This window comes from Nothobranchius furzeri, chromosome 2 (genome assembly GCF_043380555.1).
Source record: "Nothobranchius furzeri strain GRZ-AD chromosome 2, NfurGRZ-RIMD1, whole genome shotgun sequence".
Taxonomy (NCBI): Eukaryota; Metazoa; Chordata; class Actinopteri; order Cyprinodontiformes; family Nothobranchiidae; genus Nothobranchius; species Nothobranchius furzeri.
This window is the reverse complement of record NC_091742.1, coordinates 87296044-87316167: the sequence shown is the minus strand read 5'-3', so window position 1 is coordinate 87316167 and position 20124 is coordinate 87296044. Positions and strand designations below refer to the sequence as shown.

The 20124-nt window shown below is 41.7% G+C and overlaps 1 protein-coding gene across 1 annotated transcript in view; it reads right to left on the bottom strand.

Moving 5' to 3' along the window:
* Window positions 1-5170: 5170 nt before the first annotated feature.
* LOC107376783 (zinc finger protein 420) overlaps window positions 5171-20124 on the bottom strand; it is a 32099-nt gene continuing 17145 nt past the window's right edge. The window contains exons 3-15 of the mRNA XM_070542349.1: window positions 19079-19926; window positions 17498-17599; window positions 16968-17060; window positions 12881-12993; window positions 11651-11659; window positions 11526-11531; window positions 11137-11176; window positions 11013-11048; window positions 10271-10405; window positions 9592-9617; window positions 9133-9208; window positions 8667-9057; window positions 5171-6221 (exon numbers count right to left, since the gene is read on the bottom strand). Of these exons, the coding sequence (XP_070398450.1) occupies window positions 5281-6221; window positions 8667-9057; window positions 9133-9208; window positions 9592-9617; window positions 10271-10405; window positions 11013-11048; window positions 11137-11176; window positions 11526-11531; window positions 11651-11659; window positions 12881-12993; window positions 16968-17060; window positions 17498-17599; window positions 19079-19926 (2816 nt within the window). The 3' untranslated portion in view covers window positions 5171-5280. The remainder of the gene's footprint in view (window positions 6222-8666; window positions 9058-9132; window positions 9209-9591; window positions 9618-10270; window positions 10406-11012; window positions 11049-11136; window positions 11177-11525; window positions 11532-11650; window positions 11660-12880; window positions 12994-16967; window positions 17061-17497; window positions 17600-19078; window positions 19927-20124) is intronic.

Genomic DNA, 20124 nt, shown 5'->3' with positions numbered 1-20124 from the left:
AGACCTAAGATGCCAGCAAGTCTGAAGGACTCCACAACATCGAGAACACCTGCATCTCCAGAGGAAGCACTTCACTGATTATCTAGTCATAATAAAACAGTCTTAAGCTTTCCTTTCTTTATTAATGTTAAATAATCATTTGATCACTTTGCTCATTATAAATGTATTTTAATCAAATGAATGATTATTATGCTTTGGGTAATCATAATGAACTATAATGAATCAGTATATTTAATTAAATAATGTTTTTGAATATGTTTAGAGATGACCTTCACACCTCCTCACACAGGTCTGCATTCACAGTAATCCAAAACACATTTGCTCTGACGCACAAGTTTGCTTTGGGAAGAGAAGTGGTTTTGGTAAGTTAGTCAGAACGAGAGTAAGATCAGAAGAGAGTGGACGTGCGGAACGAACGCCATGGGGAAAGGAGCCCTGCCGGCTCTTTTCTACCTCCATGCTATTTCTGTCAAGCCAGACAGAATAGCTGAAATGCAACCAGCTAACGCAGACTCGTCCCAGAGTCTTTTGATTTATGAGTTAATCTAAACTTGAGAAAGCGCATCTGCTAAACGCTTCAGCAACGTGTACCGAGGTCAACTCTGGACTGGACCGGCAGCACACCTTCGCCTTCTCTGTCAGCCAAGGTGTCATCTGGAGAAACATCCTCCTGTGAGGTCCGGATCTAAGAGGGGGTCCTAAGTATGGTGAGGCAGAACACGATAGATAGCGATCTGATGCTGTTTTCTAATAAGAAAAGTTTAATTGCAAAACATCATTTTTCACTCAGACACCTTTTCTTTCCCTGAAGCAATCTCAGACACCTGCTGGCACGCATTCATAATTCCATCATTCTCAAATCTTAGCACATCCAACACAAGGTCTATTGGTGCAGGCTTAAAACAACAACTGTTAAAGATTGTCCAACAAGGTTGCCAATGTTGATTGTTTTTCCTATGATTGTCATTTCAAATCGTTAGTTTAAATTGAAGAATTAAAACTCTTAAGATTTAAACTTGTCTTTTCATTGAACTGAAACACAGACAAACGGACATGATCGTCAGTTTATCGATGAAAACAACCTTTGAGTCTTCTTATCTCTATAACATTTGGTTATTAATTTGTAAAAATTAATATTCCAGATTATTATGTTGAATGGTTTATCTTTCATAAAAGAGCCAACAACCATTACGCTACATAATTTTTAATCTAAGCTAACATATTAAGCATATTCAGGGCAGAGTTTAGTTCCTGTTAGTGTTTAGTGTGAGATGATAGTAAATATTCCCTTTCTTTCTCCAACAACTTTACCTGATAGTAAGCTAACTTTAGGCAAACCAGCAGCACAACAAATATTTTGAAATAAGACTCACAAACCTGAGTCAGCACCAGTCTCATCAAAGCTGGGGTTCTGTCGCCGTACTTTTGGTCTAAAAAACGTCCTTATGTCCATCTTCACTCATGCGTTTCAGGCAGAGAGTGTAGAAGAAGCCGGCTGCTGAAGGACTTCTTCAGTGGTGGAGTCTCAGGCAGGCTGTATGCAAACTACTGCCAGCTGCTCCCTCTCTGTTGGACTTTGGTACTGCATGTTACTTCCACGTTTTAGATCTGGGGCTTTTCATAAAACATTCGGGGCTTGAGGTGGGGTTGATGGCCTCACTGATCCTGCACTACTACAGTCGGCACCGGAGACCTCGCGCCCTGCAGTAGGTGTCTCACCTACCAAAGGGGGGGCTGAAGGTCACCCTGTACCACTACTGCTCGACTCACATACTACTCCATGCATAGAAATTCACAATTTCAAATAATGATCTTTCTGGTGCCCACGTTGGGGAGAATTGTTTCCTCTCTGATTTCCTCTCATTAGCTAATACAATTTGATCTCTTTTCAATTTAGGACTCTCATCAGTCAACTCGGTCAAGATCGACACGGTTCAACGCCACGTCGATGAGCTTAATATTAAATTCCTGTCCCTGCATAAACTAGTGCTTCAACAGCGTGCGTTAAAGCAGATGGGCGCATCTGAACCTCATACTATGATAGTACTCGGTGCGTCTGAACGTCATACTATGATAGTACTCAACACACTGTGGATTGCTGTGATCTGGTCTGTTTCTCCTCATGGCTCTGGCTTCCTTCTCATCGTGGTCCCTGCCTGCGGACTTTGCTAAGTGGGATTACAATTTGCTGAAAAGGGGGGAGGGTGTAAAGTACCAAAGGTAAATTTTTCACCAACAAATTGACCAGAAGTTAAGCTGAATTCAAAGGGGGCTACAAATCTTTGGGTTCTCATGGTCTTGACGTCCGGTGACTCACCACCAAGCCCCCACAATGCGGGGGGAAAATTGAAGCAAACGCAGAAGTGAAATAACTTGCAGTTCCACCCTCATCCACTAGGAGCTGGTGTCAGAAGCGAGCAAATCCTCATTGACTCCCATGTTAAAAATACCAATTTCACAGCAGAAATAAACATGTTTACAGCCTGGTACCAAAACATGTTTTTGGTTTAAATGATCTAGTTTACACCCATGACAACTCTGGGGAGGGTGATTTTTTTCTCACTCTTCTGTTTAAGTGTATTAAAAGCCTAAAATTCTGTATAATTAATGAGCATCAGACCCACGTGACCACAGAGCTAGCTCTGGGGAAAGGCCTCAGTCTGAGCCTCGGCCTCAACTTAGACCATTTAGTTGTAGCGTTTGTGTATTCTTTTTTGGATATTATTTGTGCAATTGTTGGACAAAATGACTTGCTGTGGCATTAATTGCACTAATAGAGCGTCCAAGGAGTCTCCACTTCATTTTTTTCGGTAAGTAAAATTATATTTATGTATTTTAGGTCACTGCCGAGCTGAGCTTAGATTTTAACATGTACTGTTTAACCATGAAATTTAAATGTAATAGGGTAAACCCAGTGCATTTAACATAATGCTGCACTTTAGAAAATGGGTTGAAATATAACATGTTGGTGGAGCTGGGTTCCGACTAACGGCTTGTGGAGCTCTCGGGAGACTGATGTTTTCCACCTGTTTCTCCCCTCCCCGCAGCCCGGTCCATCTCTGTCTGATCGCGGCATCTGTCTGCTGTGCGGGCTGACGGCTTTTGGAGCTCTGGGATGGAAACCTTTCCACCCGGTTCTCCCCAGCGGCAGCTCTGCGCATCTCAGATCGCAGCGGCGCCAGTCTGCTGTGCGTCTGCCGGCTTGTGGAGCTCTCGGGAGACCTCTGTGTTCCACCCGGTTTTACCCAGCGGTCAGCCCGGCGTATCTCTGACTCAGAAGCTCTGGTGTTGTGCACAGTTAACTCCAGTTGTAGCTAGGTTGCTTCCTCCGTTAGCTTAGCTCCCACCTCCGCGTTAGCTTTGGGTTAGCTTGTAGCTAGTTTGACCGGGTGTCGTCAGTTGATCCCAGCCTTACAGCCCCACCCTCAGCTCCACCTCTCTTCCCTTTTGTGGAATTGTCTGGGCTTGACGGAACCTGTGACACGGTCAAAATGGTGGTGGTGGCCACCTCCCATTTTTCTTCAAAAACGTGTTATTGTAGTCTATGGAAACCCATTGTCCAATATTTATATGTCAATGCTAACCACTGAAGCCGCCCTTCCTCCGGACCGCAGAGAGCAATACATACAAAAGGGTATTGTAACCTGCACACTGGCGTCGGATCGTTTTCAGAAATAAATCTTTAGCTTACCAAACAGACAGCCAAGTTTGCTTTAAAACCCAGACTCCACAAATTCTCCCAGACACTGAAGAAAGGTTTTGCTAAAACATCTAGCTTCCATTCCATCATTTCATCCATACCATGTCACGTATAATCATTATTTTAGGGAAATAGAAATAAATTCATTTTTATAAACTATATACTTGACCGTCTGAATTAATACAAAGTGTGTTTATGGTCCCTGAATAAGTAAAAGTAACTATAATCTTCTGATCAGGCATTCAAAAATCAATCAGGTTGATATTTCATATTTATACGGAATTATCACCTTATTGACCATTTTGATAAAATATATAGTCTATCCTCAATGCTACACCCTCTACAGATGAAACATAGAAAAGACTTTTCACCTGTGTTGAGTTTTCATGCGACTAGACTGGGAGAAACATTTACCACATGTTTTGCATCTGAGCGGTTTCTCACCTGTGTGCAGGGTCCGAAATAAAATTCTTGACTCACCGGCCAAGTTGGCTGGTAGATGATGAAAATCTACCGGTCAAGCATATTTTTTACCGGCCAAAATTCTAAATGATTTAGATCTACCTAAAGCATGTTATTCTATATTATGTTGATTCCAAACAGAGAGGAGTGACAAAATAATGAATAAGAAAAACAACTCTTTTTGTCATTTTACTATTTATTTATTTTTTAGAGATGTTTTTATGAACTCTTTAATTGAAATCTAGTCAAGACTCCTTGTTTTCTCTGACATAGCCATTAGCGCCGAGACCGTGGGTGTCACCAGTAGAGAATGAGATTGAGCCCGGGACATGGATTTGCAGGCAATATGGCATTTGCTGTTTTCATGTTCTCGAATAGTCTCAAGCTTCACTGTCTTATTTCCTATGACAAACAAGTTGTTACAGTTCTTCTCTCGAGCGTGCTGGCGGCAAACGGTGCAGCTCATTTGCGCAGATTCTGGTTCATAACGTAGCCAGTGTCTTACGACTCCACCATCTCCGGTTCGCCACTTTGCACAAAATCTTCTGGTTGCCACTGGTCCTGGTGGTTTTTCTTCCAGTTCGACGAGTTTTCTTTTGGAAGGCTGGCAGACTCCAGTTAAAAACCGCCACATTTCACCGCTAGTTTTAACACGAAGCTAACTGCTAACTTGATAAACTGATTGAATGGGATAGGCGGAAATGACGTTGGATGCGGCGCTCACATTTTGCGTACGTTTGTGTACGTTGCATGCAGGCGTGAGGAGCATCACAGAAATCCATGGAAGATGACTGATAAACATAACTAATTTGGTGCAAACATTTACTCGCTATGTGGCAGATAGAGCTCAAAAATTTACTCGCCAAATGGAGCAATTTGCTCGCATTTGGCGAGTGGCGAGTGTGAATTTCGGACCCTGGCTGGAAATGCTGGGGGTAAACGATGACTCAGCAAGCAGGCGGTGATGTCACAATTCACTCAAGTCAACACAACAGAGAATAAATGTGATGGGATTCATATCGGAGTGGTTTTATTATGGAGGACATCTGGTTGGTTCACCAGTCATCTGGTTACAAAGTGGGAATTTGCTCGCATTTGGCGAGTGGCGAGTGCTAATTTCAGACCCTGCCTGTGTGAGCTCTCATGTGTATTGTCAGCTGACTCTTGCTAGTAAAACCTTTACCACAAGCTTTACATGAATATGGTTTTTTACCTGTGTGAGTTCTCATGTGTTTAGTCAAGTAACTATAGTCAGAAAAACGTTTACCACAAGCTTTACATGGAAATTTCTCACCTGTGTGAATTATCATGTGTTTAGTTAAGATACTATTCCGGGAGAAACGTTTTCCACAGGTTTCGCATCTAAATGGTTTCTCACCTGTATGAATTCTCATGTGCGTTGTCAAGTAACTTCTGTCAGTAAAATACTTCCCACACGTTTTACATGGATATGGTTTCTCACCTGTGTGAATTCTCATGTGTACGGTTAAGTAACCACTGTTGCTAAAACATTTGCCACAAGTGTTACATGGATACGGTTTATCACCTGAGTGAGTTCGTAAATGACGAGTTAAATGCCACTTGTAAAGAAAAGATTTCCCACAGAATGTACATAAAATTGATTTATCTTTGTGAGCTCTTTTGTTCCTTACTAGTTTCTGACTGTCTACACGATCTCTGTGATCTTTGGTTTGACATATTTTATTTTGTGTCACTACTTCATTGCTGTTTGATTCTAACTTTTCATTCCTGCGTCCATCACGATCTTGGTTCTCAGCTTCAGTAGAACTCTGACACAAGGGTTGGTTCCTGTTTGGTTCTGGTTTACAGCAGTCTGTTTCTTCAGAAGGAGAAGTCACCATGAAGGTAACCTCTTGCTGCTTCAGAATGAACTGTCCTACATGCTGATGGATACAGAGATCCTGCTGTTCCTCTTTGATCAGTGGAGGTTCTGGTTCCTTCTGGTCCAAAATGGAGGTTTTCTCCTTGATAGAGAGCTGCTGGTCAGTCAGAACCTCCTCCTTTTGCCAGACATGATGCTGTGGAAGTTCTGGATAACCTAAAAGACAAAAGAAAACAATTATTGGGCCATCATGAGGTTTCTAGTGTCCTAGTTTCCTCATGATTATCCACAAATACATTACAAATTATAAATGTAGGCTACAATAAAATTACATTTTTTGTGTGCTTCAAATGTTTTGGGACCAGACCAGACAATTATACCTCCTTTATGCAAATGTAGGACCCTGCTGTGATCATTTGGATCAAGAATGTGAGAGAAAACAGAAGTACGAAACTCCAGTCTTCAAAATTGAACTAAATTGTTAATAAATATCTACATGAACAAATACTAAAAAATTATGCATTCCATCCATTTTCTTTACCCGCTTACTTCACCCTTCCCTTTCTCTCAGCAGTGTTGAACGTCATCTGTTGAGCTTGGTTGTAACGACCCTGTGCTGTGCATGGTGGCGTGCTGTCCACTCAGGTACAACAAAGACTTTCTGGCAGAGTTTGCTGGGCTTTTGGCACAAGTGCTGCCAGAGTATGGTGGGTTGCTTATTTTAGGTGATTTTAATATTCATACTTGTTGCCCTGACAAACCAATGTTGAATGGATTCTCAAGAATTGTGGACTCTTTTAATTTAGTGCAGCATGTTTGTGCCCCAACCCAGAAACATGGACACACTCTTGACCTGGTTTTCACATGTGGTGTGTTGGTAACTGACTTGATTTGTGATGCAATTTTTTCAGACCATATGCCTGTGTTGTTTACTTTTCTGTCTGATATGTCTGATGTGACTGTGGGAGCTTCTGTGCCCCCTCAACAAGTTAGAGTTATTAACCCTTCAACTGCTGCTCATGTCTCAACTGCCTGCTAGTTCTGCCTTATTGGATGTGAATGCACTAAGCTCCTGGCTCCATGCTACCTGCAGCATTGGTTGCGTCTCAATTCAGGGTCTGCATCCTACGTCGGCCGGATTCGTCGGCCGGTTACGTCACAGTGCCGCGACTAGGCCTGTCCCAATTCGAAGACTCCTTCAAATGCGGTCGACGAATCCGGCCTTCTTTTCGCCTGAATGAAGGATGGGTCCGGTGTATCCTTCAATAGGTAGCATTTCCCAAGATGCCTTGCGGGCCGGCCGGCAGAAAAACTTAAAAACAATGACGGACAGCGAAGCGGGAGCTGTCGGTCTGCTCCGGTAGGTAAATAAAATGTTTAAGATAACGTTACCTTGATAAGGTATGTTAGCTTCCGTTTCGCTAATGGTGCGTTCGCTTTCTCCTCGGAACTCCGAATTTCCGACTAGAACATAAACGCGCTCTAAAGTTTGGCTTCACTTTACTAAATGCGACGGGTGATTGGGTGAAGATGAAACCAGAGACAACGATCTAAGTGTGAGGCATCATCGTTTTAATCTGCTCCAGCAGTTAAATAAACTGTTTAAGATAACGTTAGCTTGATATGTTAGCTTCCATTGCCACCGTTGTTATCAGCTAATGGTGCATTCACTTTATCCTCGGAAATTCTAACTTCCCAGTAGGAAAAATCCGATGAAAAAAGACGGCAAAAGGAATGAAGATACGCAGTAAATTTAGTTCACAGTAAAGATGTTTGCTTCAGTTTAATTATCAGCTTATAAAACTACAAGGACGATGTTAAAATACAAACTGTTGAATGTTATTTATCGTGATATTTATCAAACGTTGTTATATATTGAGAAAAATATATATTTAATTATAAAAGATAATTAAAATAATAAACACTCAAAAGTATCGAATATTAGTACCGTTAAATACCGGTATCGATTCCTAGGTACCGGGAATTCGTACCGAATCGATTCAAATGTCAAAGGTACCCATCCCTAGACGTAACTCCTGTTTACCATCAGTGAGTGTGGGGGTGCCACGTCTCCTGCGGGCTAATACTGTAGTGTCAATTCAATTCAAGTTTATTTATATAGCAGCAAATCATGACAAGAGTCATCTCAAGCACTTCACATTGTAAATATTCCAATCCAGGTCAGTTCATTAAGCCAATCAGAAAAAAGTTTCCTATATAAGGAACCCAGCAAATTGCATCAAGTCACTGACTAGTGTCAGAGTCTTTACAGCAATCCTCTACAACAATGTCTGCACCAGAGTTGTTGACCAAAGTTTACTACAGGGTGTAATTTTTACTTCATTTCTACATAATGCACCTTTAATGGAATTACTGAAATAAATTAACTTTGTTATGATATTCTAATGCTATGCTAAGGCTGCTGCCTCCACGGCCTAACCGCATGGCCGACAACGGATGGATGATTTTCAAATTTTATGACCAGCACCTGTATAGCTGTATGTGATCTTTTGTTCAGGGCTCTCTCGTCTGATTTGTTCACTAAGAGACTTTGAACACTTCTGCCTTTAAAATAAAGTTATCAAAAGAAATAGATGTATATATTTTTCTTGACTCTATTTCATCTCACTATTTAATAATTAGGGTTAGCATAGAACCTACCTTCACCTGTTGGTCCTGGAGGAACAGCAGCTCTGATCTCAGCCTCAGGAAACAGTGAAAAAAGGAGCTGGTGTCTGTCTGGTTCTGGTTCATCGTGGTCCCTTTCCTCATCAGCAGGAGTCACAAGGGAGGTAACCGTCTCCTGCTTCAGTACAAACTGCTCTTCATCCTGACTGATGCAGAGCTCCTCTTGTTCTAGACTCTGTAAAGGTTCTGGATCATCCTGCTCCACTTTCATCTGTGGAGGTTCTGGTCCCTCCTGTAAAGGTTCTGGTTGTCGCTGGTCCAAACTGGAGGTTCTCTCTTGGTTCCTGAGCTGCTGTTCAGTCAGAACCTCCTCATCTCTCCTGGCATAATGCAGCGGGAGTTCTGGACAGACAAACAGACCAGACTAAATGAGGATTAAGGTGACGATAAGACACACAGGTACTACAGGTTAGTTTTATTGGGACTTGAACATCCAGACTGTCTTCAGATGCATCAGTCTCTGATGAAAACAGGATGTTCTCATGGAATCATCGCCTCTTTGAAACTGCTGACAGCTTTGGTCATATCCACGAACAGATCAGACCAACAGAACTGTTCTAAACAAGTCTCTGATTGTAGAACATCAGCTGAAAACATTCACTATGATTTTTAGTTTGTCTCTTTCAAATGGATCCAGTGGAGTTCCTGAAGATGAAAATGTTACTGACAACTTCAATCAATCAATCAATCAATCAATCAATACTTTATTAATCCCAGAGGGAAATTAGAGTTTCAGTACACACAATTCAGAGATCAGACATACATGGTCAAGACACATGACAAGAATTGGTGACTGTGGTCATTCCCAACCCTGAGTCGCGCTACCTTAATAACAGAGATAAGAGGGTAACATGAGGAACTGGTTCAGGTGGAGGGAAAAAAGGCACTTTACAGCTACCCTCCCATCAGGAGGGCAGCTTTGCTCTGCAAAAAAAAAAAAAAAAACTCAAACATATAAGCAAGAACATCAACAGTTCACATCATGAGACTCCAATAGGGGGGGGGGGGGGGGGGGGGGCTGGGATTCTGTTTCCCCCAGTGAGGGCAGCCATCTACAGGGCTCAGCCACTGTAGTCACAGGTGGGAGGGAGATCTTGGGAGAAGCGCAGAGAACATTGACTCCTGCAGATTGATGACCTCGCCAGGCTGAAGTCCACCAATCCGAAGGCGGGGGTCAGGTCAGGTTTTCACAGCATCTGTCTGCATTCCTTCGTGGGGGTTTGTTGTTAGCCGCTCAAGGCTACCAGGGCGTCAGATTCAGATAAGAATTTGTTTGGGTTAGGCTGAGATAATTTTCCTCTCTGCCTTCAGTCTTTAAACTAATCATTTCAGTCCTTCAGTGAAGCCAATTTTGGGTATTACACTTGTCCATACCGTCCAGTGACCCTCTCAGAGATGACATCCATTTTGTGCACTAATACCGGTATCGCAGCTAGAACATTGTCCAGCTTACTATTCACCTTGAGTAACGTCCCAGTCTGTGAAGTCTCCACACGGACGGTGCTTTCCATGGGTGCGGGTCGCCCTCTAGTCGCTCCAGTCTTCCCAAATTTCCAGAAAATCAGATATCCTCCCACTCCAATCAGGAGAAATCCAGTGATCATCAGGCCGAATATCCACACGTCTTTGATGTCCTCAATTGACAGCTGGGAGAGGCATATGATCTTCCACTCCTTCCAGGAATCCAGCATATACCCCACCGGGTGTGTCCCCTGTGGGCATGTGGGAGCCCCCTGCACCGTTCTCATTGTTGAAAAAATCTTATCAATCACGTTGAATGACCAATTTATCAAATCCATGGTTAAAAATAGGGTTTTTCAGAAGAAATGCAGAGAAGCGCTCTGTGGGCAGACAGGACAAAGAGCCTTGGGAAAAAAGATAAGGAAGCGAAAAGAGAAGCGTCTGTACTCCGCGAGTGCCTGGAAGAGAAAAAATCCTAAAAGTTCCTAAAATCCCTGAAATGTTATTGATTTAAAAGCCAGCCTCTTTAGCAATGACTTTTCGTGTCTTGCCCTTTTTCATTTGTCTTAATTAATATTCTAATTTTCTGAATAATTGTCAAATACATTCATCAACATTAAAAAAAACATTTGAAATATATCAGTGTGTGTGTGTAATTAATGATTCTAATACACAAGTTTCATTTTTTTTATGGAATTACTGAAATTAATCACCTTTTTCAAGATAATCTAATTTTATGACCATCACCTGCAGATGCAGGCTGTAGTCTCAGTCATGAGTGAAGACCTTTTCAGAAGTTTACGGTTTGCAATGGAACAAGCTTCCCTACGTTCCCTTAACATTCAGCTAGAGACTTACGCAGGAGACCGTGTTGAGGTGCTGGGCGCAACCCAGCTTTGTGCAAAATACAAACGTCAGAAAAGAAAAATACCCCTCGTGATTGTTAAAGGTTCAAGCCCGAGTTTGTTGAGACAAAAAATACAACTATGTTGGAAGGAGTTAAAAGTCTGGCACAGCTCCTTCTAGAAGTACAACAGTGAGTAAAATGAACAGATGTTCAAGAATGTTCACACAGCCTCAAGCCGGCTTCAAGATGTTTAAACCCTCCCACTGTCTTTCTGGGTGACCCCACGAGGGAAGTTGACCATTGAGCAGGATTGATGGTTTATCCTTTGAGGTCCACGTGGCAGGGGTGAGGTGGTGCCCGCTCCTCACCCCTGCCACGTGGACCCAAGGGATAAACCATCAACCCTGCTCAATGGTCAACTTTCCTCGTAGGGTCACACCCATTAGGACAGTGGGAGGGTTAACCTTCCCAACCTTGCCACTGGGAAGAATGGTCATATCAAGCTGGTTTTCTGAACTCTTTACCGGTCACTGAAAGACACAAGGTCTTCCAGATGAAGACGGAACTCTTAACTCTAATAAAGAATCTTATGCTTGTCTCAAAATGATGTATTTCACTTTACTTTTAGGGCTGCTGTTTTGCAACTAACTTCTCATTCCTGAAACAGAAGCACCAGAGCTTTTCCCGACAGAGATTAACTAACAATTACACTAGAGACCATACCATAACCTACCATTTTATTTGTATAGCACAATTTTATACACAGCATGAGAGCTGATCAAAGTGCTTCACAGGCAAATACAGCAACTAAAAACACTAAAATAGGGATAATAAAAAAATACAAAAATAATAAAATACACACTGATACGTGTGTATTTTATTATTATAATTTAAAACACGAGATCGAAACACTAAAAGCACAGTTTAGACAATAAAACAGAGAAACTACCCCAGAAGTCAGAAATAAAAACTAATCCATAAAAGTAGGTTTTCAAGCGAGATTTAAAAACTGCCATAGAGGGAGCCTGCCTTACAGTAATGGGCAATGCATTCCACAGCTGGGGGGCAGCATGGACAAATGCTCGCTCACCCCTCGATTTATAAAACATCCATGGAATACAGAGCAGGAGGTGATCAGCTGGCCTCAATGAGTGCATGGGAACATAAGGTGTATGCAGTTCTGACAGGCATGCTGGTGCTTCATCATGTAGTGCTTTAAAAACAAAAGTCGGCAGCTTGAACTGTACACGAAATGTGACAGGGAGCCAATGAAGGCGTGTGTCATGGATTTTATCAATGTGTTTATCAATAACCCATTTCCTGTAGTCGGAGAGAGAAGGAGACAATGATCAGACAAGTCAAACAGTTATAACTGTGGCAAAATGCACGAGGCAAAATACCCCGAACATCCAGTCAAAGAGTTTATTTATAGAGAGGGGGAGTGTGAGGGAGACAGATTGTGTGTGTGTGTGTGTGTGTGTGTGTGTGTGTGTGTGTGTGTGTGTGTGTGTGTGTGTGTGTGTGTGTGTGTGTGTGTGTGTGTGTGTGTGTGAATGAGTGAGCACGATCAAAGAGGCATAGAGCAATACATTTACTTTCAGTTGATTGAGTCCATGATCAAGAATTAATAAACATGAATTTTTCCATAACAGTGTGCAAGCACCGGTGTGATGTGGCTACGTTTGTATTCATTAGGAACCTAGCAGCTGCATTCTGGACAACCTGTAGCCGATTTAAGACTGAGTTGGGAATGCCAGCGAGGAGCGCGTTTATGTAGTCCAATTGTGCATGAATAACTGATTCCAAATTCCTCCGCTTCAGATTTGGTTTCAGATGATCTAGAGGACTGCAATGGACTGGCTCTTTGTCCAGGGTTTACCCCGCCTGATTGCCCATTGACCGCTGGAGATAGGCGCCACTCCCCCCTGCGACCCTAAGTGGACAAGCGGGTTCAGTAAATGGATAGAAGGATGGATGATCTAGAGGACGTAACTGGTAAAAACACGACCTCACAACAGAATTTACCTGAGAAACCATCGAGAGTTCAGGATCTAATTATACCCCAAGACTTGTTACACAATGCTTGTGTGTAGAGGTCAAAGTATCATTAGCAGACTGAGAGCAAGGGCGGCCTCTCTGATAAAAAATGATGGACTCAGGTTTTAGTTCATTTAATTTAAGAAATTTAGCAACTAGCCAGTCCTTTACATGTTCCATGCAAGCCGAAAGATGAGAGTCTGTATTTGTATCATTTTGTGCCCCATAAATTTGGCAGTTGTCAGCATAGATATGATAGCTAATACCATGCAAGCTAAAAATGTTGTCCAGTGGCAAAAGGTATATTGAAAAAAGAAGTGACCCAAGGAAGGAGCCCTGTGGCCAGCCCCAGAGCAGAGGACACGAGTTTGCGGTGCAGTCCCCAAGCTGGACAGTAATCGACCAATTTGACAAATAAGAGCAAAACCATTCCAGCGCAATGCCTGTCACCCCCAACCATGACCCAAGCCACTCCAACAACATGCAATGGTCAGCTGTATCAAAGGATGCAGACAGGTTCAATAGGAACAACACCAGAGATGTCACCAGGATGTCATTTAGCACCCTAATCAGGGCACATTCAGTACTGTGTTGTAGCCTAAAGGCAGACTGAAACACATCTTGTATTAAGTGTGTGTCCATATGTGCAATGCAGATGTGTTGGAAAAATAACAGTGAACTTGGTCTTTCAATAAATAATGTTTAAAAAGGTAAAGTACTACAACATTTCTGGAACATTTAACAATAAAGAGAAAACACCATCTATAAATATAGTAAAAATAAAATGTAACTATAACAACATGATGTGGAAGCTGTAAAAAAAATCCCAAAAGTTTCCATCAAAATAATATTTAATATAAAAAATTAATACAAAGCTGCTGATTTATTTTCCAATGGAGTGTGCCTAGACCAAACTTTGCAAAGCAAGAATTTGGTCTAGTTCACTAGGCTACTTATCTACAAGACACAAGATGCATCCACAAGACTTTTATTTAACCCTATTTAATAAAAGATATCTTAAATTTGTCTCATAAAATTATTCTTTACTTTACAGCTTAATAACAATTACTTTAAACAATGAATGTTTCATCTAAAGTGAATTTGATGATGTCCTGACTGCTTTACATTGATGAATGAATCCACATAAATGTAAATTACGGCAAATGAGTACTTGTTGACTTTAAATGTGATTTATTTATCAGTATATTCACACATCAATATTGGTATATTACTATGAATATTTAACATATTTATCCATATCTTTTATCCATATCCTTTCCAGGAGTGATGCTAAAAAACTAGTTCATGCATTTATTACATCAAGACTGGATTACCGTAATGCATTACTATCTGGAAGTCCACAGAAAAGTCTTAAGTCTTCAGCTTGTCCAAAATGCTGCAGCTAGAGTTCTGATGAGAATTTAAAAGAGAGATCATATCTCTCCTGTCTTAGCTTCCCTACATTGGCCGCCTGTTAATTTCAGAATAGATTTTAAGATCCTCCTTCTCACATATAAAGTTCTTAATAATCAAGCTACATCATCCATCAGTGATCTGATTGTTCCATATATTCCTATCAGAGTACTTTGCTCTCAGACTGCAGGTTTACTGGTGGTTCCCAGATTATCTAAAAATAGGAAGGGAGGAAGATCTTTTAGCTATCAGGCTCCTCTCTTGTGGAACCAGCTCCCAGTTTTAGCCTGTGAGGCAGACACCTTGTCTACTTTTAGGACTAGGCATAAAACATTTTTATTTGATAGGGTCTATGGTTAAAATCTGATGTTAGCCTGGATCTGGACAAGTGGGGGAGTAGAGGGAGGTGGAGAACAAAGATGGCTCTCCCTTGCCCTGCCTCCATTTAAAGGGCTAGGTTATCCAGAGTTATCTCTGTGGTTATGCTGCTATAGGCTTAGACTGCTGGAGGACACACTGACCACTTTCTTTACTCTTTAACTGCAATATTTCCTGCTATTTAACTTTATTTTTTCTCCAAGTATTTTTCTCCCCAGAAGAAGCTACAATGTCAGGTAATTTTCTTATTTAGACTCATTTCTGGTTGCATTTTCAGATGAGTATATTTAAATATTTTCAAAAGAAGAGGCTGCAAACTGTGTCAGTAGATTGCAAGTTTGTAATGTCAGTTGTACAGTGAACATGTGAATAAATGTTCACCAAAAAACAAAAGTCTCATGTCTCAGAACTACCGTCTCCGTTCGTCTCTGCCCATATCCACATTCCTAAGGCAGTGTGGAATGACAGGCTGTGGCAGGCAGAGCGGAGTGGAGGATTTTAATAATTAGGTGTTGACTCATTTAAACTAACATAGTACTCTTGCTGCAGCCAGGAATCGGAGGCCCTGTCCACACGAAGCCGGGGATCTGCCAAAACGTAGATATTTTTCTAGGTTTTGGCCTGTCATCCACACGAAAACGGATCTTTTTAAAAACTCCGGCCAAAGTGAAGATCTGCGTTGTCTCCGTTTTGGGTGTCTGCGTGTGGACAGACAAAACCGGAGTTTTAAGGTCCGCAACGTCACTTTCCGCGACAAAAAAATGCTGACATCACGTGTGCGACCTGTGCTTACACTAGCCGACAGCATGGATGCCCTCAGAACTGCACTCGCTTTATCAATTGTCCAAGCGCTTTCTGCTTGTTTGTTCTTGCAAGCGGAATTACCGCTCCTTGCGGAAGACCACAGACGAAGGACGAGGTTAAGAACGGGGGAAGTACTGCCGCCTACAGGTCTGGCATGTCCTTAACAACGTATTTATCCGGGTACGTGTGGACGGAGTTTTGTTTTAAAACAAGGTGGTGTGGATGCAAGTTTTTGGAGGGGCGGATATTCGTTTTTAGAAAGACCCGGCTACGTGTGGACTAGGCCTGAGACAGAGCAGAGAAATCTGCTCATCACAGATCAAGTCATTAACCAACTAAAGTTTGAAAATGTGATTTAATGTTCAATAAACCACATTTAAAAAAGAAAATTGGGCTGCATGGTGGTGCAGTGGTTAGCACTGTTGTCTCTCAGCATGAAGGTCGCAGGTTCGAAACTCGGCTGTGGCCTTTCTGCGTGGAGTTGCGTGTTCTCCCCATGCATGCGTGGGTTTCCTCCGGGTACTCCGGTTTCCCCCACAGATCACAACATGCCCTATAGGTTATAAATTGTAAGTCGCTTTGGATAAAAGCGTCTGCCAAATAAATACAGATAAACATAATTGTTCTAGCTTTCAGTTCAGTCAAATTTGTTCTTTTTTTTTTTTTTAGATTTCCATGATTTGCTCTATTAGACCTGAATTTTAATCTTTTTGATTTGGGTCGTGGGCCAGACACTGTCTCAATGGGGTAGTGGGTGGGCAACAGTACAGAAGCTGCAGAGGTCTTGATTAAACTACAGCATGACTCTGCTTCCTGATCTGGACCCTGGGTTGTCAATGAAGTCTAATAAAATTGACCATATTCTTAGAAATGGCAGCTCCATCGAAAAAGGGATGGATGCCGTCTCTTTGTATCAGACAGGTTTTCCCTGAAAGCTTTCCAATTGTCAGTGTACAGTGGGGCAAAAAAGTATTTAGTCAGCCACCGATTGTGCAAGTTCTCCCACTTAAAATGATGACAGAGGTCAGTAATTTTCATCATAGGTACACTTCAACTGTGAGAGACAGAATGTGAAATAAAATCCATGAATTCACATGGCAGGATTTTTAAAGAATTTATTTGTAAATCAGGGTGGAAAATAAGTATTTGATCAATAACAAAAATTCAACTCAATACATTGTAACATAACCTTTGTTGGCAATAACAGAGGTCAAACGATTACTATAGGACTTTACCAGGTTTGCACACACAGTAGCTGGTATTTTGGCCCATTCCTCCATGCAGATCTTCTCGAGAGCAGTAATGTTTTGGGGCTGTCGCCGAGTAACACGGACTTTCAACTCCCTCCACAGACTTTCTATGGGGATGAGGTCTGGAGACTGGCTAGGCCACTCCAGGACTTTCAAATGCTTCTTACGGAGCCACTCCTTTGTTGCCCGGGCGGTGTGTTTGGGATCATTGTCGTGTTGGAAGACCCAGCCACGTTTCATCTTCAAAGCTCTCACTGATGGAAGGAGGTTTTGGCTCAGAATCTCACGATACATGGCCCCATTCATTCTGTCCTTAACACGGATCAGTCGTCCTGTCCCCTTAGCAGAAAAACAGCTCCAAAGCATGATGTTCCCACCCCATGCTTCACAGTAGGTATGGTGTTCTTGGGATGCAACTCTGTATTCTTCTTCCTCCAAACACGACGAGTTGAGTTTATACCATAAAGTTCTACTTTGGTTTCATATGACCACATGACATTCTCCCAATCCTCTGCTGTATCATCCATGTGCTCTCTGGCAAACTTCAGATGGGCCTGGACATGCACTGGCTTCAGCAGAGGAACACGTCTGGCACTGATGGTGACCTTTGTTACTGTGGTCCCAGCTCTCTGCAGGTCATTCACCTGGTCCCCTCGTGTGGTTCTGGGATTCTTGCTCACCGTTCTCATGATCATTTTGACCCCACGGGATGAGATCTTGCGTGGAGCCCCAGATCGAGGGGGATTATCAGTGGTCTTGTATGTCTTCCATTTTCTGATAATTGCTCCCACAGTTGATTTTTTCACACCAAGCTGCTTGCCTAATGTAGATTCACTCTTCCCAGTCTGGTGCAGGTCTACAATTCTTTTCCTGGTGTCCGTCGAAAGCTCTTTGGTCTTGGCCATAGTGGAGTTTGGAGTCTGACTGTTTGAGGCTGTGGACAGGTGTCTTTTATACAGATAATGAGTTCAAACAGGTGCCATTAATACAGGTAACGAGTGGAAGACAGAAAAGCTTCTTAAAGAAGACGTTACAGGTCTGTGAGAGCCAGAGATTTTCCTTGTTTGAAGTGACCAAATACTTATTTTCCACCCTGATTTACAAATAAATTCTTTAAAAATCCTGCCATGTGAATTCATGGATTTTTTTTCACATTCTGTCTCTCACAGTTGAAGTGTACCTATGATGTAAATTACTGACCTCTGACATCATTTTAAGTGGGAGAACTTGCACAATCAGTGGCTGACTAAATACTTTTTTGCCCCACTGTAGCCCACGTAGTTTTCAGGACACCGCCTAGACAACCAGTGGTTGAAGGATAGCATGCAGTAAACAGTGTGAAGTGATCTGGTATTGCATTGAGTCTACTCTTTCTTTTGGTAGTTTTGGTGTTTACACGAACATAGAGCAAAATGTTCTGCGACTCTTCAAAAAAACAGTAGAAATGCTTAAAATTGCTGGCAGCCAGAGGCTTTCCGATCGGAAATAGGCTGGCAGGTTATTAGTTATTACGGCATAAATGCCACGTTACAACACTAACTGCAAAAAGCATTAACACTCTAAAAGTTATTCATGGGACTTTGAATTGCACTTTAAATTGCCTTTGTGTTTGAAAGGTGCTACACAAATATAGCTGCCTTGCCTTGCCTTACTTTTAAGTTAGAACATGGGAAAACAGTATCAAACTGTTTACTATTTTTTGAGTGTTTCTAAGTAACTGTTCAATAAAATGCCAGAAAAAGACATTTACTAAACCCTCACCTGTTAGGAAGTAATCATTGTAAACTCGAGCATTAACCATTTCAGTACCTCCCGTTTTTAGCTGCAAATCAGTGAATCTACTTCAGCCGTCTTCTTTCAGCAAGCGTTTTTGAAAGTAAGTCTTTTGTGGCACACTACATTCAGGACATGAAAAAAATGTTTGACTTTATTCTGATTAGAGTGATTGTAACAACCATAGACAGCACAGAATTTGGGCATTTTGACGCTCATTGAACAGAGCAAATAGGATTCATTTGGTGATGTGGACCATTCCATGAGAAATATTTATAACAAGTTACACATCTAAATGGCTTCTGACCCGTATGAATTATTGAGTGTTTAGTCAAGTTACCATTGTCAGTATAACATTTACAAGTGTCGGCGCCAAAATGTAGATGACCTCTTGACCTTTTTCACATTTAAATGGTTTTTCACCGGTGTTGAGTTCTCTTGTGTTTAGTCAAATGACTACTGTCACCAAAACATTTACCACAAGTTACACATTTATATGGTTTCTCACCTGTGTGAGTTCTTGTGTGTTTAGTCAAGTGACTACTGTCACTAAAACATTTACCACAAGTTTCACATTTAAATGGTTTCTCACCTGTGTGAGTTCTCATGTGTGTTGTCAAGTGACTACTGTCACTAAAACATTTATCACAAGTTTTACATTGATATGGTTTCTCACCTGTGTGAGTTCTAATGTGTTTTTTCAAGTCACTTCTGTTGGTGGAACATTTGCCACAAGTTTCACATCTAAATGGTTTCTCACCTGTGTGAGTTTTTATGTGACGAGTTAAAGCAAATTTGTAACTGAAAGATTTCAGACAGAGTTTACATGAAAACTGTCTGTCATCCCTGTGAGCCCTCCTAGGGTTTTTTATTTTCTGACTGTCTACGTGATCTCTGTGATCTTTGGCTTGTTGCAGTCTTTTATTTTGTGTCAGTTCTTCATTGCGGTTTGGTTCCGAGTTTTCATTCCTGGATCCATCCTGATCTTGGTAATCTGGTTCAGTAGAACTCTGACACAAAGGTTGGTTCCTCTTTGCAATAGGTTCACAGCAGTCTGTTTCTTCAGGAGTCACCATGAATGTAAAATGTTCCTGCTTCAGAATGAACTGCCCTTCATGCTGATGGATACAGAGTTCCTGCTGTTCCTCTTTTATCAGTGGAGATTCTGGTTCCTTCTGGTCCAATCTGAAGGGGATCTCCTTGATAGAGAGCTGCTGGTCTGTCAGAACCTCCTTTTCCCAGACATGATGCTGTGGAAGTTTTGGACAGGCTAAAAGACAAAAGAAAACATAGAAACATATAAAAGTTTGACAGAACAATTTTTATTTATTATTTAACCAGTCTCGTTGAGATAAAAAACCTAATTTTCAAGGGAGTCCTGGCTAAGAGACAGCAAAAGATATTCACAACATTTCTCAGTTACACAGTTGTTTATATGCAGAATTACAGAAGGCAGTTACAACACATG